The following is a 20,066-nucleotide window of genomic DNA, read 5'->3' on the forward strand; positions in this document are numbered from 1 at the left end:
GAATAGATCTCTCCTCCGTCCTTAGTGTCATCCTGAGAGATTTGTCGAAATGAGAAGCAAAAAGCCTGTGAAATGTTGTGATGTTTTTGTTAACTATTTTTCAGTGGTTCACTTTTAGCAACCTTCAAGCTGTGGCTCAAAAAAAAAAACCACCAACATCATCATCATCATCGATCGGTCTCCACACACATGCGCCGATGATTCTGATGACACCTCTTCTCACTAAAATCTAAACTGTGGTACTACAATTCATCTGAAGCGTTGCATTTTTTAAATGCAAAACCCATCTCCGCTTACAAATCTAACTGTCCTTCTGCCCTGCTCACTAATATCTAGGGGGACGAGCGCCAACAATGCTTGACCGTTGAATTTCACTCGTCCTTTTGGGAATGTCAATTTCTTTTACTTTTTAACCCTGTTATTTTTACCCATGTTAGCCTAGCTCAACTGCAAATAAATTCAACACAGAATTCGAATTGAACAGGTAGATATAAATGAGGATGCGCGTGTATATACAAAAGCATTATGCATTATGGTTGCCTTAGCTATAGAACTGAGGAAGCAGAATGTTGTTTGAGCGCGTATATAAGTAATAATAACGGAAGGAAACATTCATCATTAAATGAAATCACTGGGAGGGGTGGAAAGATCACAAAATTTAGATTCGCATTCCTACTACGATCTGCGCTCCTTCTTTCTTATACATCCGTCTCTCTTTCTCTCTTCCGATCCCGTTCCGTAAGAATCGTTAAAAAAGCGTTCAATAAATTACATCACGGTCAAGACATATGGTACAAGGGGAAGGTTGTCGTTCCAGTCCAGCAAAACACTCCACTTCCCAAATGGAGTAAGAGAGATATTGAAGGGGTTGTGGTCATCATTGTCCACCTAGAACAGCTGCTGCAAAACGTCAGCAATCTTCTTCATCGAATCGCCCTTCAGCATCGATCGGTGGTCGCCCTTTACGGTGAAGATCTCAACCTTTTGCTGGCAAAGCTGTGAGGAGAAAGATTTTTTGCGCAATTAGTACCAACAGGAGCAGTGAGAAGCAAAAGCTTCTTATTTTTTTGGTTGTATACTTACATCCGATAGTCCATAGTCACCCTGCAGCTTAGCGTAGTTTTCGGTAGGCTTGACCAGCTTCACCGTTGCCTTTACCTTGGACGACGGTTTGTACATATGGCTGGCAACGATTTTGCCTACGAAAGATCTTGCTGTGGTGGCGAGCTGTAGCAAAGGAAAAAGTTTACATTTTAGATATAATAATTTTTTATGCTATAGATGCTATGGATCGATCGCCCCGAAGATACCAGATAAAATGAACTTAATCCTGAAAAACTTTATCGAAACTTACCAGCTGTAGTGAGTAATGCGGAATCTTGGCGTGCACCATCTCCGCACACTTGGCCACACGGTCGTCCCACGACTTGGCCTCCACCAGCTCCTTCGCAGTACGTCCATAGTCCAGTCCACCGCAAACCATCGCGAAGTATGCTAACGCGTACGCCTCATCAACAGCTTGCACTACTTCCCCGTTTGCATTTCGCTGCTTCTGCGCTTCCGTGTACCAGCTCACGTACCGTGGCGACCCATCCAGCAGTAGCAATTGACACGCATCGCCAGCCTTCTCCAGCTGTACCACCATCTCGTACGCAATCGAGGCACCGAACGAGTAGCCAACGATCGTGTACGGACCACGTGGTTGCACCGTACGGATCTGTTTGATGTAGTATGCCGCCAACAGTTCGAGCGAATCAAGTGGTGCTGCTTCTACACACTGCAAGCCATACACCGGCACAGGGAGTGTTTGTGCCAGTGGGATCAAAGCCGTAATGACGCCCTCGATTGCGTGTACCGCAAACACCGGTCGTGCTTTGCTTCCTGCCGGAGCAGCCGATTCCAACCGTACCAAGCATTCCTTCGGCATAAGATCCTCACTAAACTTGACCTGCGTACCGTCACCGATTGCGTGCTCATCCGTACGCTTTCCACCTGCTCCTCCAGCTGCCATGGGCGATCCTGCACCATTAACCACTCCACCAGCATCTCCACCAGCTGCACCGCCCTTTTCGAACGATCGGAGCTTGCCGAACGTAAGGAGGCGAATTTCAGCTGCACTCAGCACAAGATCGAAGCTACGTTCAAGCGTTTGCTTAATTTCTGCGCCCATCAACGAATCCATTCCGAGATCGGCCAGTGTCGCACCATCAGAAACGTTCTTGGTGTCCTTCAGCCCAAGAATATTAGCGATGCATCCCACCAAACTAACGCCACCCGTGTCCGTCTTGCGCTTTTCGGCAATCACCATCGACGCCAGCACAGGGTTCGGCTGCTGCATGAACAGATCCATCGTCTGCAGACAGGACGGCATACGCTGGGGTAGCGTACCACCGACCACCGTATCGTTATCGCCCAAATTCTCCAACACCAATCCCGTATCACCGATCGCTCCCCACTGGATGGCTGTCGCGGGCAGACCGACAGCATGTCGAGCTTCACAAATACGTTCCATGGCAGAATTTGCTAGTCCATAGTTAACCTGTCCCTGATTTCCACGGCCACAGGAAACACTCGAGAAGCACACGAAGTAGTCCAAATCGGGACAAAGTTCACGCGTAGCAACATCCAGATTCTTCGTACCTTCAACCTTCGGTACGCAAACTGCCCGGAAGTCGGCCTCGCTAGAATTCTCCAACAATCCGTCACGCAACACAGCAGCCAGATTGAAAACTCCACCCACCGGTCCATGGCGTGCGGCATCCGTCAGCAGCTTCTGTGCACCCTTCAGTGTTGTCACATCGTTCGTATCGATCACCACCTTCACGCCACGCTCCGTCCAGCGACGAATCATCAGCGATTGATAGCCCGTACGAACACCGCTTCTCGACGTTAGTACAATAATCTTTGCGCCACGTGATACCAACCAGTTCGACAGCTCCAGACCAAATCCACCCAGTCCACCGATCAGGATGTAAACCTTTTCCGCGTGCATGTAGGTGCGTGGAATTGCGTTGATCAGCTTCGGAGCTGGCTTTACAATCTTGGCCTTTTCTTCTTCCCGAACGCGAACGACAACCTTACCGATGTGCTTGCCTGATGCCATAAAGCGGAACGCTTGCTCGACCTGTTGTTCGGTAAAAACGCTCGTCGGAAGCGGACGCACCGCTCCAGTCTTGATACCGTCGGCAACTAGTTTCACTACCTCGGCGATCGTTTCATCATCACCCTCCATTACGCTGTCGAGCAGAATACCGTGGAAGGAAGTGTTCTTCAAAAACACAGACATTCCCAACGGGCTGTTGTTGTTCAGATCGAACTTGCCGATCTCGAGGAAACGTCCATTCAGTCCCAAACAACGGATCGAAGCTTGCAATTTCTCCTCCGCGAGTGAGTTCAGTACGAGATCTACACCACGGCCTTGCGTTTCACGCATCACCAACTGCTCGAAGGAACAGTCACGAGAGTTGCCAATATTTCGATCCGTCAGCTGTGGGAAGGTGCGCTTTAGGAACTCACGCTTCTCCTTCGAACCGACCGTCGTGTACACGGTCACACCGGCTGCAAGGGCGACAGAAATGGCCGCCTGTCCAACACCACCCGATCCAGCATGAATCAAGATGGACTCGCCCCGCTTCATACGACCTCGCATAACAAGCGCGTAGTAAACGGTTGAGTAAACACACGGCACTGTTGACGCCTGTTCCATCGTCCAATTGTCCGGGATCTCCCAGATCATGTTACGTTGCGCAACGCAGGTCGTAGCGAGCGATTTTGCCTGTACCATCGCCATGATGCGACGTCCGGTTGAGTCGCGTCCAGCAAACTCCAGCCCAAGGATACAGTCCTGCGTGGCCAGATCTCCCGGCAGTGCATCAGCTCCCAGCTTACCAGAGCTTAGCATAACATCACGGAAATTGATCGGTGCGTAGTAAACAGTACATAGTTCTGTACGATCGTTCTTGGACGTCGCGTCCGGTCGTTCGCGAGACAGAGAACTTTCGATCCATTTCAAACTTGCCAAATCACCCTTCGTTAGTGCGTTAATGTATGCATGCTCTACCGGGAGTGATGGCGCATTCGATTGATTATCCAGACGAAGATGGCGGAAGGTACCCCAGGCCGGGGTTGGAGTTCCGTTTGCTGGACGAAGTACGTTACAGATCAGATCCTTTGCTAGCTGTTCCTTATAGAGCGATCCGGTAAGCGAGAACTTGTCCGCCTTGCGATCCTGGATGAAGAATAGACGGGCAAACTTGCCACCCACCTCGTTCTTGACACAGTTCATCAGTCCTTGAGCTCCGCAGAGTTCTTCACCCTGGCAAACGATGTACACGTAGGTGGAGGTTTCTTCTGCCTTCGCTAAGGCAGCCTTCAGCTCTTCAACCCAGCTAAAGGATCGTTCGGTGATGGTGATGATAACGCTCTTGCGCTGAGCCAAATCAGCAACAATAGGACGCAATAGGACAAACACCTTCTTATCACACACCTGCGTGCTGATGATGGTAAATCCTGCCTTTGCAAGCGTTGCACGGGAGCGTGCATCGAAAGTGCTGCGCGATTCTTCCAACAGTACAAAACCGTCCGATTTGATCGAGTCACGGAGATTGCAGAGGATCGCTTCCGGGTCAGCACGTCCGAAAATGTCGTATCCGATGGCCAGATGACAGTTTTGTTCGATCGGACCAGCTGCTGCATCCTTGTTAACTACGCGCACGCCCGATTCACCGTAATGCTGCACCAAAGTGTCCGGTTGATGTGTCGTGACGACAGCTACATCACTAGCGAGCGTTGGTTCACCCTCGATAATAGCTTGCACCGTACCGGCCATCGTATTTTCGGGCGAACGTTCAAAGCTTGCCTCCGCTACCTTTATCTTAAGCGCACCGGAACTATTCTCAATTACCAAGTGCAATGCGGCCGTGATGGACCTCAGGCGAGCCTTTTCACTGTTACCTTCCGCGAGTTCCTTCTCGTTGCTGTTCGGCACAAACAGGTACTTCTCGAGAGTTGGTGGTGCCTGGGTGCCTTGGCGACGCGGTGCCAATGTAGCGCGTAGTCCACGCATCTCCACTCCACCCGACTTGATCACGTTAATGTCTCGGTACATGTACACCGGCAGAGTTCGGTCGTCACCGGTTTGCGTAAGATTGCTGACGAGTTCCATGTGGCGGCCCGGATTAATCACGATCTTCTCGATGCGTGTTGGGAGGTACAGCTCACGCAGATCCTTACCGAGAATGCTAAACTGTAGCATCGTGTCCATGAAGCTGACCCAATTGTCACGCCACTGTAGCTCACCGGTAATAGCTCTCGGGTCGCTGCGCGTTACACCACGGAACATATCCGCGTAATCGTAACCCCTCAGACGCAACTCTTTGTAAACGTCGCTCATGTTCAACGGCAATCCCGACTTATCCGCCTCCAGTTTGTTTAGCGGCAATTCTTCCAGTTCGATCTTTTCCGGGATGGTAAGCTTGCCGGATACGGCCAAAGTGCCACCTTCGCAGATCTCGAACGCACCGGTACCATCGAAGAAGTTAATGCCGAACTTGACCGATCCATCCTTGGGAAGGATTGTGGCCCGATGGAACACGGCGTTCTCGATCACGACGGGCGTTTTTTCAATGTCGGCTCCTTGCATCTTGGCGTAAGTTCGCCATGCGAGTGTAAGATATCCGGTGGCAGGGAACAGTACACGGCCGTCGATTGTGTGTCCGGCTAGGTATGCATCTTCATCCTTTCCAAGATTAACGTCAATTATCGTCTCTCCCGATTTATCTACAAAATATTTAAGAAATGGAAGAAAAACAGGTTAATATCGTTTGATGGAATGGATTCAAAGTTTTTGTGCTTACTTTCAACTCCAATACGAGCCAGGAACCAGTTGATCGAATGATCCCACTTGACCAAAGAGTTCAACATAGGTGTACCACGGCCTACGGGATACGTGATCGGACGGTACAGCTTTTGTACTTGTGGCTGAGCTCCGGCAACATATAACCTGAGAAAGAGGTACAAAACAAGAAAGGTTAAAAAAAATATTTAAAAATAGAACAACCAATAAAGATAAGATGGGAAAAAACTTACTTTCCAAGGTTGCTCAACATGAAGATCATGTTGTTTGCATGGTCGCGCTTCATCAAGCTAAGATTGGTAGCATCCTTGCCGAGGGCACGTTTCAAAATTGCCTGCAACAAACCGTGCGGTGCAATCTCGATGCAGATCGCATTTTCCGGCACGTGCTTCAATCCTTCCGCAAACAACACCGGTGACAGTAGATTGTTCACGTGATACGCCGATGACGATTGTTGTGCCAAGGGTGTGGGCCAAGATTCCTCCGGAATGCTCGTACTGATCCAGCGTGGCGTACGGTTCTTCGGGTTGGGAATGATTTTGTCCAACGATTTGCGTAACTTCGGTGCTGCATCAGCAATGTACCGACTGTGGAACGCAATGCCGGAAGATTTGACACCTTTCGCAAAGATACCTTTCGCGTTCAGGTCGGCTATAACCTTTCCAACGGAATTAACCGGGCCCGAAATTGTAACACTGTCCGCGCTATTATGACACGCCGGTATGACATCCTTCGGCAGCTGTTGTTTGCAATCCTCCCACGAAAGTCCAACCGCAGCCATTTGGCCAGCAATTAAGTCCGTGTCGAGGATGCTACGACCACGCCAGTATGCAGCCAATACGGTCTGTTCCGGTGTGAAACATCCATCGGCATACGCACATCCCAGCTCACCAACGGAATGGCCAACCATACCGTCCGGCGTGATTCCAACGTGAGTGAGCACATCCGTGAGCGCCACCTGCACTGCCGCAATCGAAATGAACGAGTTCAGGATGTTATCAAACTTAGTTTCATCACTCTTCGTCAGCACATCGATCAGATCGACCCCTTCCGGGCGGAGTGCTTCTGCACAGCGGTAGATGCTATTATGGAACACCTCCAGCTGCATCAAGTCCTTCGCCATACTGGCCCACTGCGAACCCATACCGGAGTAGATGAACCAAACCGGACGCTTCTCGTCCGCGCTTACTTCCAGCACCTCACGAACGGTCTGCGATTGGGCATCGCCACCGGCCACCACCGTGTATCCTCGATGATTGTGCAGCGGGATGTTGCGACTGTGGATTTCGTTCACGATTCCAACAAACTCCTCGTCGTCCTTGCTTACGGCTGCCTGCTCGAGGAACGCTTCCACCGCTTCAGGCGTACGTCCGGATGCAACCATCAGCTTTGGAAATCCATCATCCTTAGGGCTGATCGGTTTCGGTTTCGGGTTCGACTTCAGGATAACGTGCGCATTTGCTCCACCAAATCCGAACGAATTCAAACCAATGATACCACCGTTCCACGGCAGATTACGATCCACCACCTTTAGCCGCCCGTCAAGCAAACCGTACAGATCTGGGTTAGGATTTTTGTAGTGCAAGTTGCCAGGAATCACTCCCTCCTCCATCGCGATCAGGATTTTCGCAATCGAGCAGACGCCCGACGCGGGTTCCGAGTGGCCCATGTTCGATTTTACCGAACCAATCAGCAGTGGCGTTTTGCGATCCTTGCAGAAAAAGTCCGTAATGGCATTAACTTCCTGCGGATCGCCCACCTTCGTACCGGTACCGTGCGCCTCCACATAAACTACATCGGCCGGGTTCAGTCCAATCTCGTCGTACGTTTCCTTGATCAGTCGCTTCTGCATCTCGCCGATCGGATACGTAATGCCCTGCTCCTTGAAACCGTCCGTGTTTGTGCGTACGTTCAGGACGCTGGCGTAAATGCGACGCGAGTTCGAGGCACGCTGCAGGAATGTGACCACGCAACCGTCCGATCGGACATACCCATTGCCCGACTCGTCGAACGCTTTGCACATACCGTCCTTGCTCAACATGTTCAGCCGCTTGAACTGTAGTGACATGGTAGGTTTCAGGATGAGACCACAGCCGGCCACGATCGCAGCATCACAGTGTCCCGCCTTCATGTCGGCGAATGCCTGCGACAGTGCGAACAGCGAGCTGGAACAGGCGGTATCGACTGCGTAACTCGGTCCCTTAAAGTCAAAGGTGTAGGAGATGCGGTTGGCGAACATTGCGCGGGCACATCCGGTTAGACCGTACCCATTGACGAGGTCCGGATCGGCACACCAGTGCTGTTCGGTTTCCGAGTTTGAGCAACCGATGTACACGCCGGTACGGCTGCCACGGATTTCCTGTGGATTGATGCCTAAAAAGGAAGGATAAAATTTGAAGGAAAAGAAAATGTTTTAGAAATTTGAAACGTTTGAATGAAATAATGATGTCACGAATATAGTCGAGTTAATAATGTATCCATAACACAAATTAACTGATCTTAAGCATTATTAAGGATAACGGGTTCCAATTCCACTAACTACGAAGTATCAGCAAGTCTAGTAAAACATTTGATGGTCGTCGTGACCTAGTAGGTCGCTAATCCAAGAAAACGAAGAAAAAGGATTTCCCTTTCGATGATCTTATTTCTTAGCGATCTACTTCAACATCCAAACATAATATTACAGCTTTAGCTAAAGAATTCCAGGGCATGCATGCAATTGAAGAAGTGCATCTGATCTTAGTTCTTATAAGACGGATGTAGGAATCAAGCAAAATTCTATACATTTGAATTATCTAGAGCATTTTATATTTTCATTCCCATCCGAAGTTAATCCAATAATTTTTAATGCATACATTATTGCATCCTCCAGAAAACAGAAATTCAACATTTCAACCACACAAAGCTACAACACTTCAACTCGTGACGCAATTTAATGCCGAGACAAACATTACAAAGCTCACTCGTTCTGTGTCTGCAATTGAAACACGCGCTTAAATCCGGTACTTCCCGAAGGTACAACTTCCCTCAACGAATTTCCATGTTTTTTTTTGTGCATACATTGAACGCACAAAACACGACGTTCAATACACACCACACAAAAATCGACGTAAATGAGCTATTATTTGTTATGGCCAATTGCTGTACAAGCTTACAGTGCGCCACAAAACGCTAGAAGAGAAGCGTAACGAAACGGATACGTTCTTTAAAGATTCGCACCTAGCAAAGCATTGCCTTGCACACGGCATACACAACACAGCCTGTCCTCTAAATGGGTGCCAGAAAAAGAGCAACTTTTGATGCAAAAAAAAAAGCGGCGCGCATGTTAGAGGGAAAAATTACTTCCTCCCGAGCGAGAGCTCTTCAAACACGGGGCCCAGACCCAGAGTGTAATTTTGGTGTACCTTCAATGAGACATCCAATCCAATCGATCGTGTACAAAAATTATCCTCGCAACACACCGTAAGCACAAAAGCCCAAAGTCAAGAAGCACGAACGACGGTAGCGACGACGTCAGACCGGCCGGTCGCGCTTGTTCGTTCGATGGGAGAAGAATGAAGTAAAATCAAATAATCGTTCGTGATGGGCTGGTGGGTAAATGGCGCAGCATGGGTGACTCTTTTCCGCGTTGTGCGTCATTTGCGGTCGGTGCAAAAAGAAAGAGAATGTCTAAGTACACCTAGTGGCCTTTTTTTGTCTTATCATATTGCCAATGGCCGATGATCGTACGATCTTTGCGAAACTTTTTCAGTTTGTAGGTTAAAAGAATCATTAAACAGAACGATTCTATCGTAAAAAAAAAATAACAGAGTATGACATTTCCGAAATCATTTGGCGATTCTTGGAGGAACAGGTTTCCTAACGTCTTAGGCATTGGGTTCGACGTGGATGATTGTTGCTTGTACACGTGGCGATGTGCATTACTTTGCTTCTAATTCCCCACACACACACACACACACACACACACACACACACACACACACACACAGACACACACACACACACACACAAGTACTTACCAGCATCAATGATCGCCTCGTGGGTACACTCCAGCAGCATGCGCAGTTGCGGATCCATGCACTCGGCCTGCTTTTGATGAATTTTGAAAAACTCCGCATCCAGATGCTGCAGATCTTCGTCCTTAATTTTACCGATGCGCGTCGGCAGCTCGTACAAACCGGCGGGCCAGCGGCGATCATCATCATTCACCATGTCGACGCCCTCCAGCAGGTTGCGCTTAAACTCGGCAATGTCCGAACTTTCGGGCAGCCGGCCGGAAAAGCCTGTGATGCAGATTTCATCTGCGATTGCGGGCCGGGGGCCGCCGTGGCCACCCACACCAGCGCCTACATCGTAATGTCCCCCGACGCGGTCCAGGGGGACACTGCGGCGGGTGTCAGAAGCGGTCACGTCCTCGAAGCGGGCCGGCATGTTGCTGTTGTTGCTTTGATTGCGTCGTTGTTTTCGTCTGTTCGAACGTTTGCCGCGCGAAGGAATGGCTGCGCTTCCGGCGTTGACGGCACTCGGAAGCCTGTGTATGTGTTCTGGATGTGATGCTTTTCCCCCGGGTTGTGAGGAAATCCGAGTTTTCTACCACGCACTGGAGACTGTGGTGATAGGACAGCAACTTACGCACTTACACTCCAAAACGTTGATATTTGTATTCTACACAAATGGGAAGGGAAATTAAATAGAAGATAGACGTTAGCATCAAGGTTGAAAGAAAGCAACGATAATTAATTTAACGATGGCACAGAAAACAACGAAGCCTTAGTAGAGCCGTTCAGTGCAGTGGGCGTTGTAGCAATCACCACAAATCCTTTCCGCGAGAGCACTAGCTGCATACTAAATTTAAACGATTAGATCATGCTGACATCTCGCTGACTATATAATGCCATATGGCACGGTAAAGGAATGTGGATGCGCTTTTATGAGAATAATCCCTCGCGTCTCGCTATGAGAAGCACGCGAGCACAAATTTAATTCGATTAAACCAATTCAATCTTTTTATTACAGATATTAATACAGCGCAAAATGGGTAGACGGTGAAACTGATTGAGGTGTTTCTTTGCGTGGTAATGCAAAGGAAACCCCTCCGAAAAGATAAGATACCAAAAGGAAAGTCGGAAATAGACGTCATCTGCATGATAAAATATGATAACAAATTAATACAAAAAAATGTACAAGGTATTCTCTCTCGCCATAATTGCCAACAAAACTGTTCGACTAGACTTGGGTATCAGGACCCAATAATACCTCCCTCAAGTTCCAATAATAGCAACAGCGAATTTTTCCATCACTACAAACAATAAGAGGGTTTGAGCCGATTGGTTATTATCATCTCTTATCTATATCTTCGAGGCATCATACTATCATGGCAACAGCCAACGAAAGCCAACGAACGCTGACGTGAACTGAAGACAGGCCCCCGGTAAAAATGCGTCCCCGCACTCCAAAAAATTATGGACACATTACACGTTGGGGACTGCATTTGTGCTTTTTTTTCGAGACCATTTGGCTAGTATTGCGCGTTGAATGATACGGCAGTCTTAGGAATATTCATTCTCATTTCCATATCCATGACGATTTGGATGGGTTCAATTGACGTAAAACGCTACCAAACATTGTCTGGATATGGGGTTGACAGAAGAAAAAAGTCTTTTCGATTGTGGTCCCTCTACTGAACTTCGTCGTATTGAACACGTCAAGTAGATACTACCCAATGATCCAAACCGCCGCACCTTATTCTTAGAGTCCAAGAATTGAGGAGTTCGTCTGATCGTTCACATTATAAGTCACCTTTAGATGAGTGATTCTAGTGTCTGATACGCAAGTAAGTTTCTTATCGTATAGAAATCAAGGATTTAGCTAAATGCTTCGCTTCGAGTGGACGTTGTTGTTATTGTTATGAAGTTTCTTATGTTCATCTGTAAGAGAGATGGCACAAGAGTCATAAGTTTATAATTTCTTTGCGAAAACAATAGATTGCAGAATGCAAAAAAGAAGAAAAAACAATAACAAACCCACCAAATCAACAACAACACACGACGTAACCCCGGATCATTCGAGTCCGTTTTATCATGCTGATGCAATACCACGTGCGGCACCCTTTTTGGGTCGTATAGCGCACATACGTGTAAAAGCCCGGATATCAACCAACATTCAACCAGCGTTGGATCCCCTCCGCAATTCATTTGGAGAGTCGGAAAGGAAAGTTACACTACACACCTTCGCCAATTCGTGTAGGGGGGGGATTCGTAAATATTTCCCAATAAAAGTCATCTCTCATTCGCTCCGCTTTCCTGCAGCTTTTTGCGCCGAAAGCTTGCCATTGGAATGGAGGGCAAAATTTCACCGAAATCGTATTATAAATGCTTATGCGCAACGAGCGTCTCTTTTATACCAACCCGCAACACTTACTATGTTTCTGGCGGTTTAGCGAGCTCCACACGAATGCGACCTAAATAAGGAGCGCGCATAAAAATTGCAAAACTCCATTCACCAACCATTATTAGCGAAGTTCCACACACAAGAGCCAGCAGAAGTGCCATCACACAAACCCTTCATCGGTCATCCGTCAACCGCCATTACAAGCCCAGTTACAGGTGTTGAGCTGAGTCTCTGCTTCGCCTTCGCCATCAGGTGCTTGGCAGACGAAAAACCAAAATCGAAACAAATAAACAACAGCTTCGAAAAAAAACCCCCAAAGGAAGTACCATTTCACGTCACCCGACGAGATCAGGCGATTTCAGTTGCGAAACAGACACACAAGCATGAAAAAAAAAAACAAAATATCGACTGATCATGACTGGCCAATAGATGGGGGGAATTTGGATGGTGATAAAAACGTGAAACACGATCCAGAGACACACGCAAACGGGCTAGATATAGCAGGCGATGCAGCATCCAAGAAAAAGCTTGCCTTTTTTTTCAGAAGTCCGAACAAGTCAAAAAGCATTGGGGCAAGAACGATCGAGGACCTTAGAAGAAGACACGCTGGATTATGTAGTGTGGCCTGATCGGTTGTGCAATGAGTTGCTTTTGTTAGGTCTTGGCGTGTTGCTACACAAATCAGCATTATTCTCATGCTGAAGACCACAACAGAACACATGATCAACCGCTTTATTCCACCCCATTGTACACTCATTGACGCGATTACTTTGTGGTGCAATGTTCGACCAGGAACACGGAAGCTTGATCAAACGGCAAATTAGTTTAGCACAATTTTTGAAGGATGTTTGTGAGATGAAAATCTTAGTTGAAGTTTAAGAATTTGGAGAATCCTAGTAGGTTCTAGTAGCCTTTGACTTGTTCTATGACTGTGAAGTTGGACAAATGTATGACAGAACGGTGTAGAAAGTCATTTTCTGCTACTTCACAAAATTTAACAGACTGTCCAACTACTTCAAGAGGTTCCTCCAGCAGTGACGTCTTTGTTAATCGGCGATTAACGTCAACCGTTGAAGAGATATGCATGATCATACCATTCCACCGTCACTATTGCTCTACCCACCCCAGTTACAAGACGGTATTGATGTTTGCTCATCGATTGGAAAAAAAGGTGCAAAAGAAAAGGAACAACAAAAAGGTGAAATCAGCAGCATGGAATAACGCACCCCTCGTAAGGACCCCTATCAAATCGACCGCGACCTCTAGGAGGCGCGGTACTGAACGGTGTAAGTGCTGTTCGCCGATTATCATCTCCATAGAGGAGGTGGCTCCAACGGTCAAGACACGAAGGCAGACGGAGCGACGTTGTTTAATGTTTTGCCTCGTTCAAGTTCATGTTTACACTTCCGACTCTCCAACACGCTATATGAGGTGGTGACTGGCTTTTGCTGGGAAAAAATATAGACGAAAAAACAGCTCCGCATGCACCAACGTTGCAGCAACGTGCAATCGTTGTTAACGTACATTTTCTTCTTTGCTGCCTGCCATCGGTTAACAAAATGTTAACATATTGCTAACGTTCCAATACCCACGTGGAGCGGTTGTCGATTCCAATTACAAGACGTAGATATTTATGAGGCTCGAAAGTCGCATCTAAAAAAATGCAATTAGTCTATTGCTGTTTTAAATGCACGCTGGTTTCCACACGGGTACATCAGAACTGATTATGGGCGCGTTATCATGTCTAGTTCACGGAGCTCACAGCTATCGCACCCATTTGACCATTGCTTCAATATCACAATCTGCTTCTCACTTGGCAACTTCGAAATCAATCCCATATGATCTCACTTGAGCAGCTGTCTGTGTGTTTATTATATTTGGAATTCCTCTAGCTCCTCTTCCCGTCGTTTGGAATGTCCTTAACCCCTATCGCCAGCCACAATTATTTTGAAGTGCTAATAAAGAGTGTGTACTCGTTCTGGAACATTGTCGTGCACAGATGTTTGAGCTGTATGTGTGTGTATCGAACGCAAATATTTACAATAGTTGCCAAAATCTTTGAATGCATGCTCGATGCAAGGGAGGATCATATCCTGCTAGCGAGGATTTTTACATTTGTCCATTAAGTCCTCTAGCTCACAAGACGTTAGAATTTACGCCGTCCTTCCTCTCTCATCATTGCACAACGCATTGCTTAACGCACTTCATAATCACCAAGTGCACTCAAAAAACCACAACCAACCCTAGGTTTAATTCACTGCCTATCCTAACCTAACACTTGCCGTCAACAAAGCAGGATCTGTTATATCGCACACTATCCTTCGACACACGCGCACACAGCACAACAATCTTTCCAATATTTTGTCTGTTCGTACGCTTTCCCGAGGAACGAGTTGATGTGCGGCTGCCAAAAAATCCCGTCCGCTACCGAGAACTATGCGGCATCGAATGAACAGCAGCACGGCCCTCAACAGCCAGATCAAGATCTGCCAGTCGCCAGTGCGAATCTCTACGTTCACCACGCAACGCACGCGGGTTGTCAAGCTCGCTGCCTTCTCATACACATGTATGCCTGTTCGCTCACTTCACTCCACCGAGGGAGTCACCACAGTTTCTAGCGCCACTCTACCACGCAAAGCCGTATCTCTCACCTCTCAACACACAGCATACACAGCGGGACGATGTGTGCGTTTTGCCGGAATCTAGCCAAGAATCGGATGATCTGGATCGAATGCGCGCGCGTGTCAATTCGCCAAAGTGGTCCGATCTGATTATCTTAGTACTGCTGCTGCTGCTGCTGTTGCTGCAACAACACGAACAACTGACGTTAGGCAACTTTCTGGCAGGGTGGAAAAAAAAAACAAACCGGACCCCGAGATCAACTCTGGACCGAACGCGCTGAAGCTTCGCTTGCAACTAGCTGGCGCCCTTCGACGGTGGGTCCTACTTATGCTGGCCGTTCTGCGTTGGGCGGGAAGAAGATCCCTGACACGCCTTATCCACAACCCCCCCCCCCCCCCCCCACCCAAACGCCTTCCCACTGGGGTGCAGGTTGCGCTTATCTCGTGTCTTTACTGTCCTTTCGCGACCATGAATGTGTGTTTGTGAACACGTCTCGTCTCGAGCGCGGCCAAACCGTTGGAGCCAAACGTTCTCTCCGTCCTTTTGCGCACGACGGGCTGACCCTTATCAAGAATCACGCACACCCCAGTGATCGTATGTTTGGTGTAATGCCCTTCTTTCTCCTTTACGGTGTGATGCGATCGCGCTTTCGCGTTGTTGTCAGTTGCCGGTGCATTTGTAGGAGGGAGGAGGGTGTGTTATGTGTGTGTCCGTGTGTATGTGCGTTGGTAGGGCAAGATGATCAGTATGTGCCACAGCATCGTTTGCTACCATGCTCTCGAAAAAAAAAACATCATACCATCGTCTGGCTGGTAATCACGCGATCGACCATCCAAACGAGTAAAAGTTGCTTAGTAAAGTCACCATTTGGGCATGTTCTATTACAGTTTTTGTGGTTTATTCTAAATTTTACTTCAGGATACATGAATCCTTCTGTCGGTCTGTGGCAGGTGTAATTTTTGTGTGCAAATATTGAGAACCCGATATTCCTGATTATTAATTATTATGCTGTTTCTTCTACTTGTGCTCCCTTCATGTTGCTGGTCAGAATGGGGTTGAATAAAGCATTGGGTTTCCTAATTTAAAAGAATTCTTAAATGTTAACCCTTAAAAAATGAAGGGAGAAGATCATGCTAGGATTACTGACCACCAAATGTTCATATTGATCCTATGATGCTGTGTGTCGTTTTCGTCAGATACAAGTCTTAATATTACTCCCTTCTTTCTTCTGATTGACTTAGCATCTTAGCAGCCTTAGCAGCCATCTCAATGGCTTGCTAGACATGGTGACACCACGTAGTAGGATAGTCAGTCCTCCTCTCACTACGACAGAACGGTCCGGATGGGATTTGAACTCTGGTCCTGCCATGTGAAGACCGGCGCCGTTGTTACCTCCACCACCGGTCCCGGTAATTCATTCCCTAGAATAGTGGATTTTAGAATGAATTTGTATATATGTTTAAATTCATAACATACTCCTGTACCTCTATTTGATTTTTGACGACTCCTGTTCTTTTGAATCTAAGAGTCTAGTACACCAGTAATTTTTTATCGAACAATCAAATCTTACTTCAATAAAACCTGACAAACCTAGTTCACTCGAGTAGATCCAAACATTCGTATGGTTATTTTCTTCTCGGTCGGGGTTAAGTGATTCTCATCATGACTTGGACAAGTCTCCGTAAAATTTAACGCCAGAACTTAAAGTTTAACGACTTATTTTGGCATTTCCAACAAAAGCTAATTTTATGAACAATTTTATAGCGCCACAAATTAAGCTCACTACCGACTAGCTACTACGTGCACTAGCAGCACATTCAAAACGCATTAATTACGCTCCATCCATTGACATCATTTATCAGACATCTCGTCATTTATGGCGTTCGTGCCAACAAGAACACGCTTGTTAGGATTTAGAAGTGATTTGCGCCACATTGCAAACGTTGGAAAATTTTCCAATCCAACGCACATTCACCAACGACACGAACCCCATGCCCCTCACCGAGCTACTCTCTCGGTACGATTGATAATACATTCACAGATAGAGCAAAATGGTAACGAGAAGAGTCCGTAGGAAATGGAGCAAATCCTGCATCCCACGCTATTACGGTGACCTTGGCAAAATGTGACGACAACGGGCAAGGTCCGGGGACAAGGAATGCGAATAATGATGAAGTTTGCTCCATTCGCAGTGACGAGTTAGAATCGATTCTGGCTGTCCTCTTGCTGTACGGCGGACGGGCAACGATGATAATGACGATGACGATGGTACTTTGTCGCACCACACAACTCGAGCCCTCGCTCCCATGTTCAACGTGTCGAGCGCGTGTTCGGTCAGTGCATTTTTAGCGTCTTCCTCATTGGTAATGCTGACCGCAAACCCACACACAAAAACACTTACCACAGTTGTATATTGCACCTTGCAAAAGATGACACGCGATCACGCGATGATTGTACGATCAGCTCTCCGAAAGATGATGGGCCCATCGTTTTTGACATGATGCTCGGGCCAAAGTTATGATGCAACAGACACACACACACAGGGCCTGCACGAATCAAGTAGGCACCTTGAGCCACAGAGTAGTCAACACAGTCCATTCCCATTGCCAGCGTGATGGTCGGCTGTTGAGTCTACTACTATAATCGGTAGTTTGTTTCCTTTTTTTATAATTTGCAACTTATTATCAGAAAAGGGAAAAAGCTATTTTCTAAAATTGCTTTATCAGTGTCGCAGACATATAAATATGATTTCCCTCGAACAATCGAACTTTCCAGACGAAAGGTGCAAAAATGTGAAAGTGAAAGTTGGCGAAATAAAACAACAATCCGAATTTTAGGACACCCCACCTACATCTAGAGGGAACTATAACTTGACTGTGATTTTAGTGTGGTTGCGTTCGTCATCTAGGAGCTGCTCTTGTGGAAAAAAAAGTGGAGTCAACAATTTCCAAAAACTACAGGCACTGGAGTTACGGAAATTCTTAGTCTCCACAAATCGGAAAGGTTCACACGTAAAGAGCAAATCGATTCCAGAGTTGCAGAACGGAAAAAGCAAATGGATTCCCACACCCTTCCTCAACTCGTAGGTGTGGTACGCCTGGAGCTATGTCGGGGGCTTGCTCGAACTAATTACGGATTTTGCGAAACTGTTTGCGGCCTACTTCGCAGCGATACCCATTTCCGCTAAGTGCAACACACACGAAAAGGTGAAGCTTCAACAGCCAGAGAGGTTGGAACAACGGAATCCAGAGCACACACACACACAACACAACATCCCTTCTTCCCAGCAGTATATTTTCTTGGGGAGGGTTTTTCGCGTTCATTCATATGGATGCGTTCGTCCGAGACGTTGTAAAGATGGGCGAGGGAGAGGCCAATGTTTTAAGTCAAAAGAAGAAGGCATCCAAAACCCATCATCCTCCCCTCCTCGCCCAAAAGTGCGATTGGCAGCGAAAAGGTCAATGACCTCAATTTTGTGTGTCTGCGTGTGTGTGTGTGTGGAAAAAGAAGGGTGAAATGGAAAATTTGGCAGACACAAGCGGAGGTCCCCATACATAGAGCGGAGGACGACATCACGGTGAACACGCGAACTACATAATCCTATATGCCGGTGGAGCTCTGGTTATCAGGCTCTCTATAATGGGAGTGTGTGGGGCAGCATGGTTCTAGCGGGCATCGATTTTATGCGAACGTTCCAGCAAACGTCGACGCGGGTCCTTCTTCTCATGCGTTTATAACGATCGATTGGATTATGAAACACACACACAGACACTAGCTCAGAGGAAAACAGTACGTGGAAAATCGATTTCCACCTAAAAAAAAACAACCACAAAACAGATCCGTTGCATCATCCCGCGTTTGGTTAGAGGTTTAAAAAGGAACTAAAATGCACTTACCCTTAGGCTATGTTTGTGGACTTTTGTTTTGAAATATTCAAGTCCTTGTTAGATTTTTTTTCCCCCAAAAAACTTATGAATAACTGGTCCAACCGGTACAAGAGCTTTATAGATGCACTTTTAGAGGTTTTAAGATACGATACGATGCAGTTGCAGTTCTATAGTTTATTTCTTTGAGGACAATATTACCACACTTCCGGCAACACTTCTTGAACTAGCACACTCTAGCAGTAGTAGCAATTATGCTCATTCAGCATCATGACCAACTCACATAAGAACGTCAAAGGCAACTTTGATAACTACTACTTCACGTCACTTTTCACTTGATTTTTTGTTGGCTGGGGTTAGGATTTCTCTGTTGGGCTTTGTGTTTCCTGAGCCCAAAACAAATACTTTTTTTATGCACGGATTCGTTATCGGTTATCCAGAGATATTCTGATGTTGATGTCACTTTTCCGGATGCTCCTGCTTTCCTTGTTATTTGTTCGGTTCGGTTGATGTGCGTCGCGCCAGCAGCAGCCGCAGCGTAGGGAAAATGCTTCCGCCGGTGGTGAACACTTTTGCTGAAATGCGTTTTTCGCCGTGTGAAATATGTTGAGCTTGCAAACGCTGGGCTGCCTGTCCATCCGAAACGGGGTGGTGGGGGAACCGAAAAAGAAAAGCGACTGACGCTCCCAGCGTGGGGAAACGGGCAGCAAACGCGATCGAAAACTCGAGACGCGCTCTTTTCTCTCACTCTCTCCATTCGAATATCGGCCGCTGTAAGAGTGACGGGGAGCGTTATATGCAGGAGTGAGTGAGATGGTAAGAAAACGAAAAGATCGTACGATATGCACTAACACATAGCCACATACACGCGATGAGAGAGAAAACATGGGACGCGCGCGTCTTGTATACGACGTTTGCCGGTTGTGTGTGGCATTCAGCTGCAAAAAGAAATAAAACAACATGAAAGATGTATCTTTTACCAAGAAGTTGGAAACAGGAGTTCAAAAGTGCATTAAAAATATTAAAATCAATTCCACGAAGGTCAGTATGTAGTATGTGCAGGGCAGAGAGCCACTACTACTGCGGTAGATAGATATAAACAAACATTCCCACACAGGCACAGTAATAAGCACGCTTTTCCTTCATCGTAGGGTTAAGAATGGTAAAGCGGCATATGAATCATATGATGCGCAAAGTACGCCAGTGGCCCATCATTCTCAAGGTGAGGGAACACCTTACCGGACACTGTGTGCCGTTCATCAACCATCCAAGCAGGTTACCAGTGCCGCTACTGATGTAATCCAGATGGCAGTCCC

At 47.1% G+C, this 20,066-nt stretch overlaps 1 protein-coding gene across 1 annotated transcript; it reads right to left on the bottom strand.

Annotated features, from left to right (window-relative positions):
- Positions 1-876: 876 nt before the first annotated feature.
- On the bottom strand, positions 877-10,398 carry LOC126563733 (fatty acid synthase). The gene is made up of 6 exons (XM_050220420.1): positions 9,874-10,398; positions 6,088-8,227; positions 5,856-6,001; positions 1,355-5,778; positions 1,084-1,227; positions 877-996 (listed from the first exon to the last, which is right to left on the bottom strand). Exons 1-6 carry the CDS (start codon positions 10,283-10,285, stop codon positions 889-891), a joined length of 7,374 nt encoding a protein of 2,457 aa, XP_050076377.1. The 5' UTR covers positions 10,286-10,398; the 3' UTR covers positions 877-888.
- Between the last annotated feature and the right edge of the window lie 9,668 nt (positions 10,399-20,066).

This window comes from Anopheles maculipalpis, chromosome 3RL (genome assembly GCF_943734695.1).
Source record: "Anopheles maculipalpis chromosome 3RL, idAnoMacuDA_375_x, whole genome shotgun sequence".
Classification (NCBI taxonomy): Eukaryota; Metazoa; Arthropoda; class Insecta; order Diptera; family Culicidae; genus Anopheles; species Anopheles maculipalpis.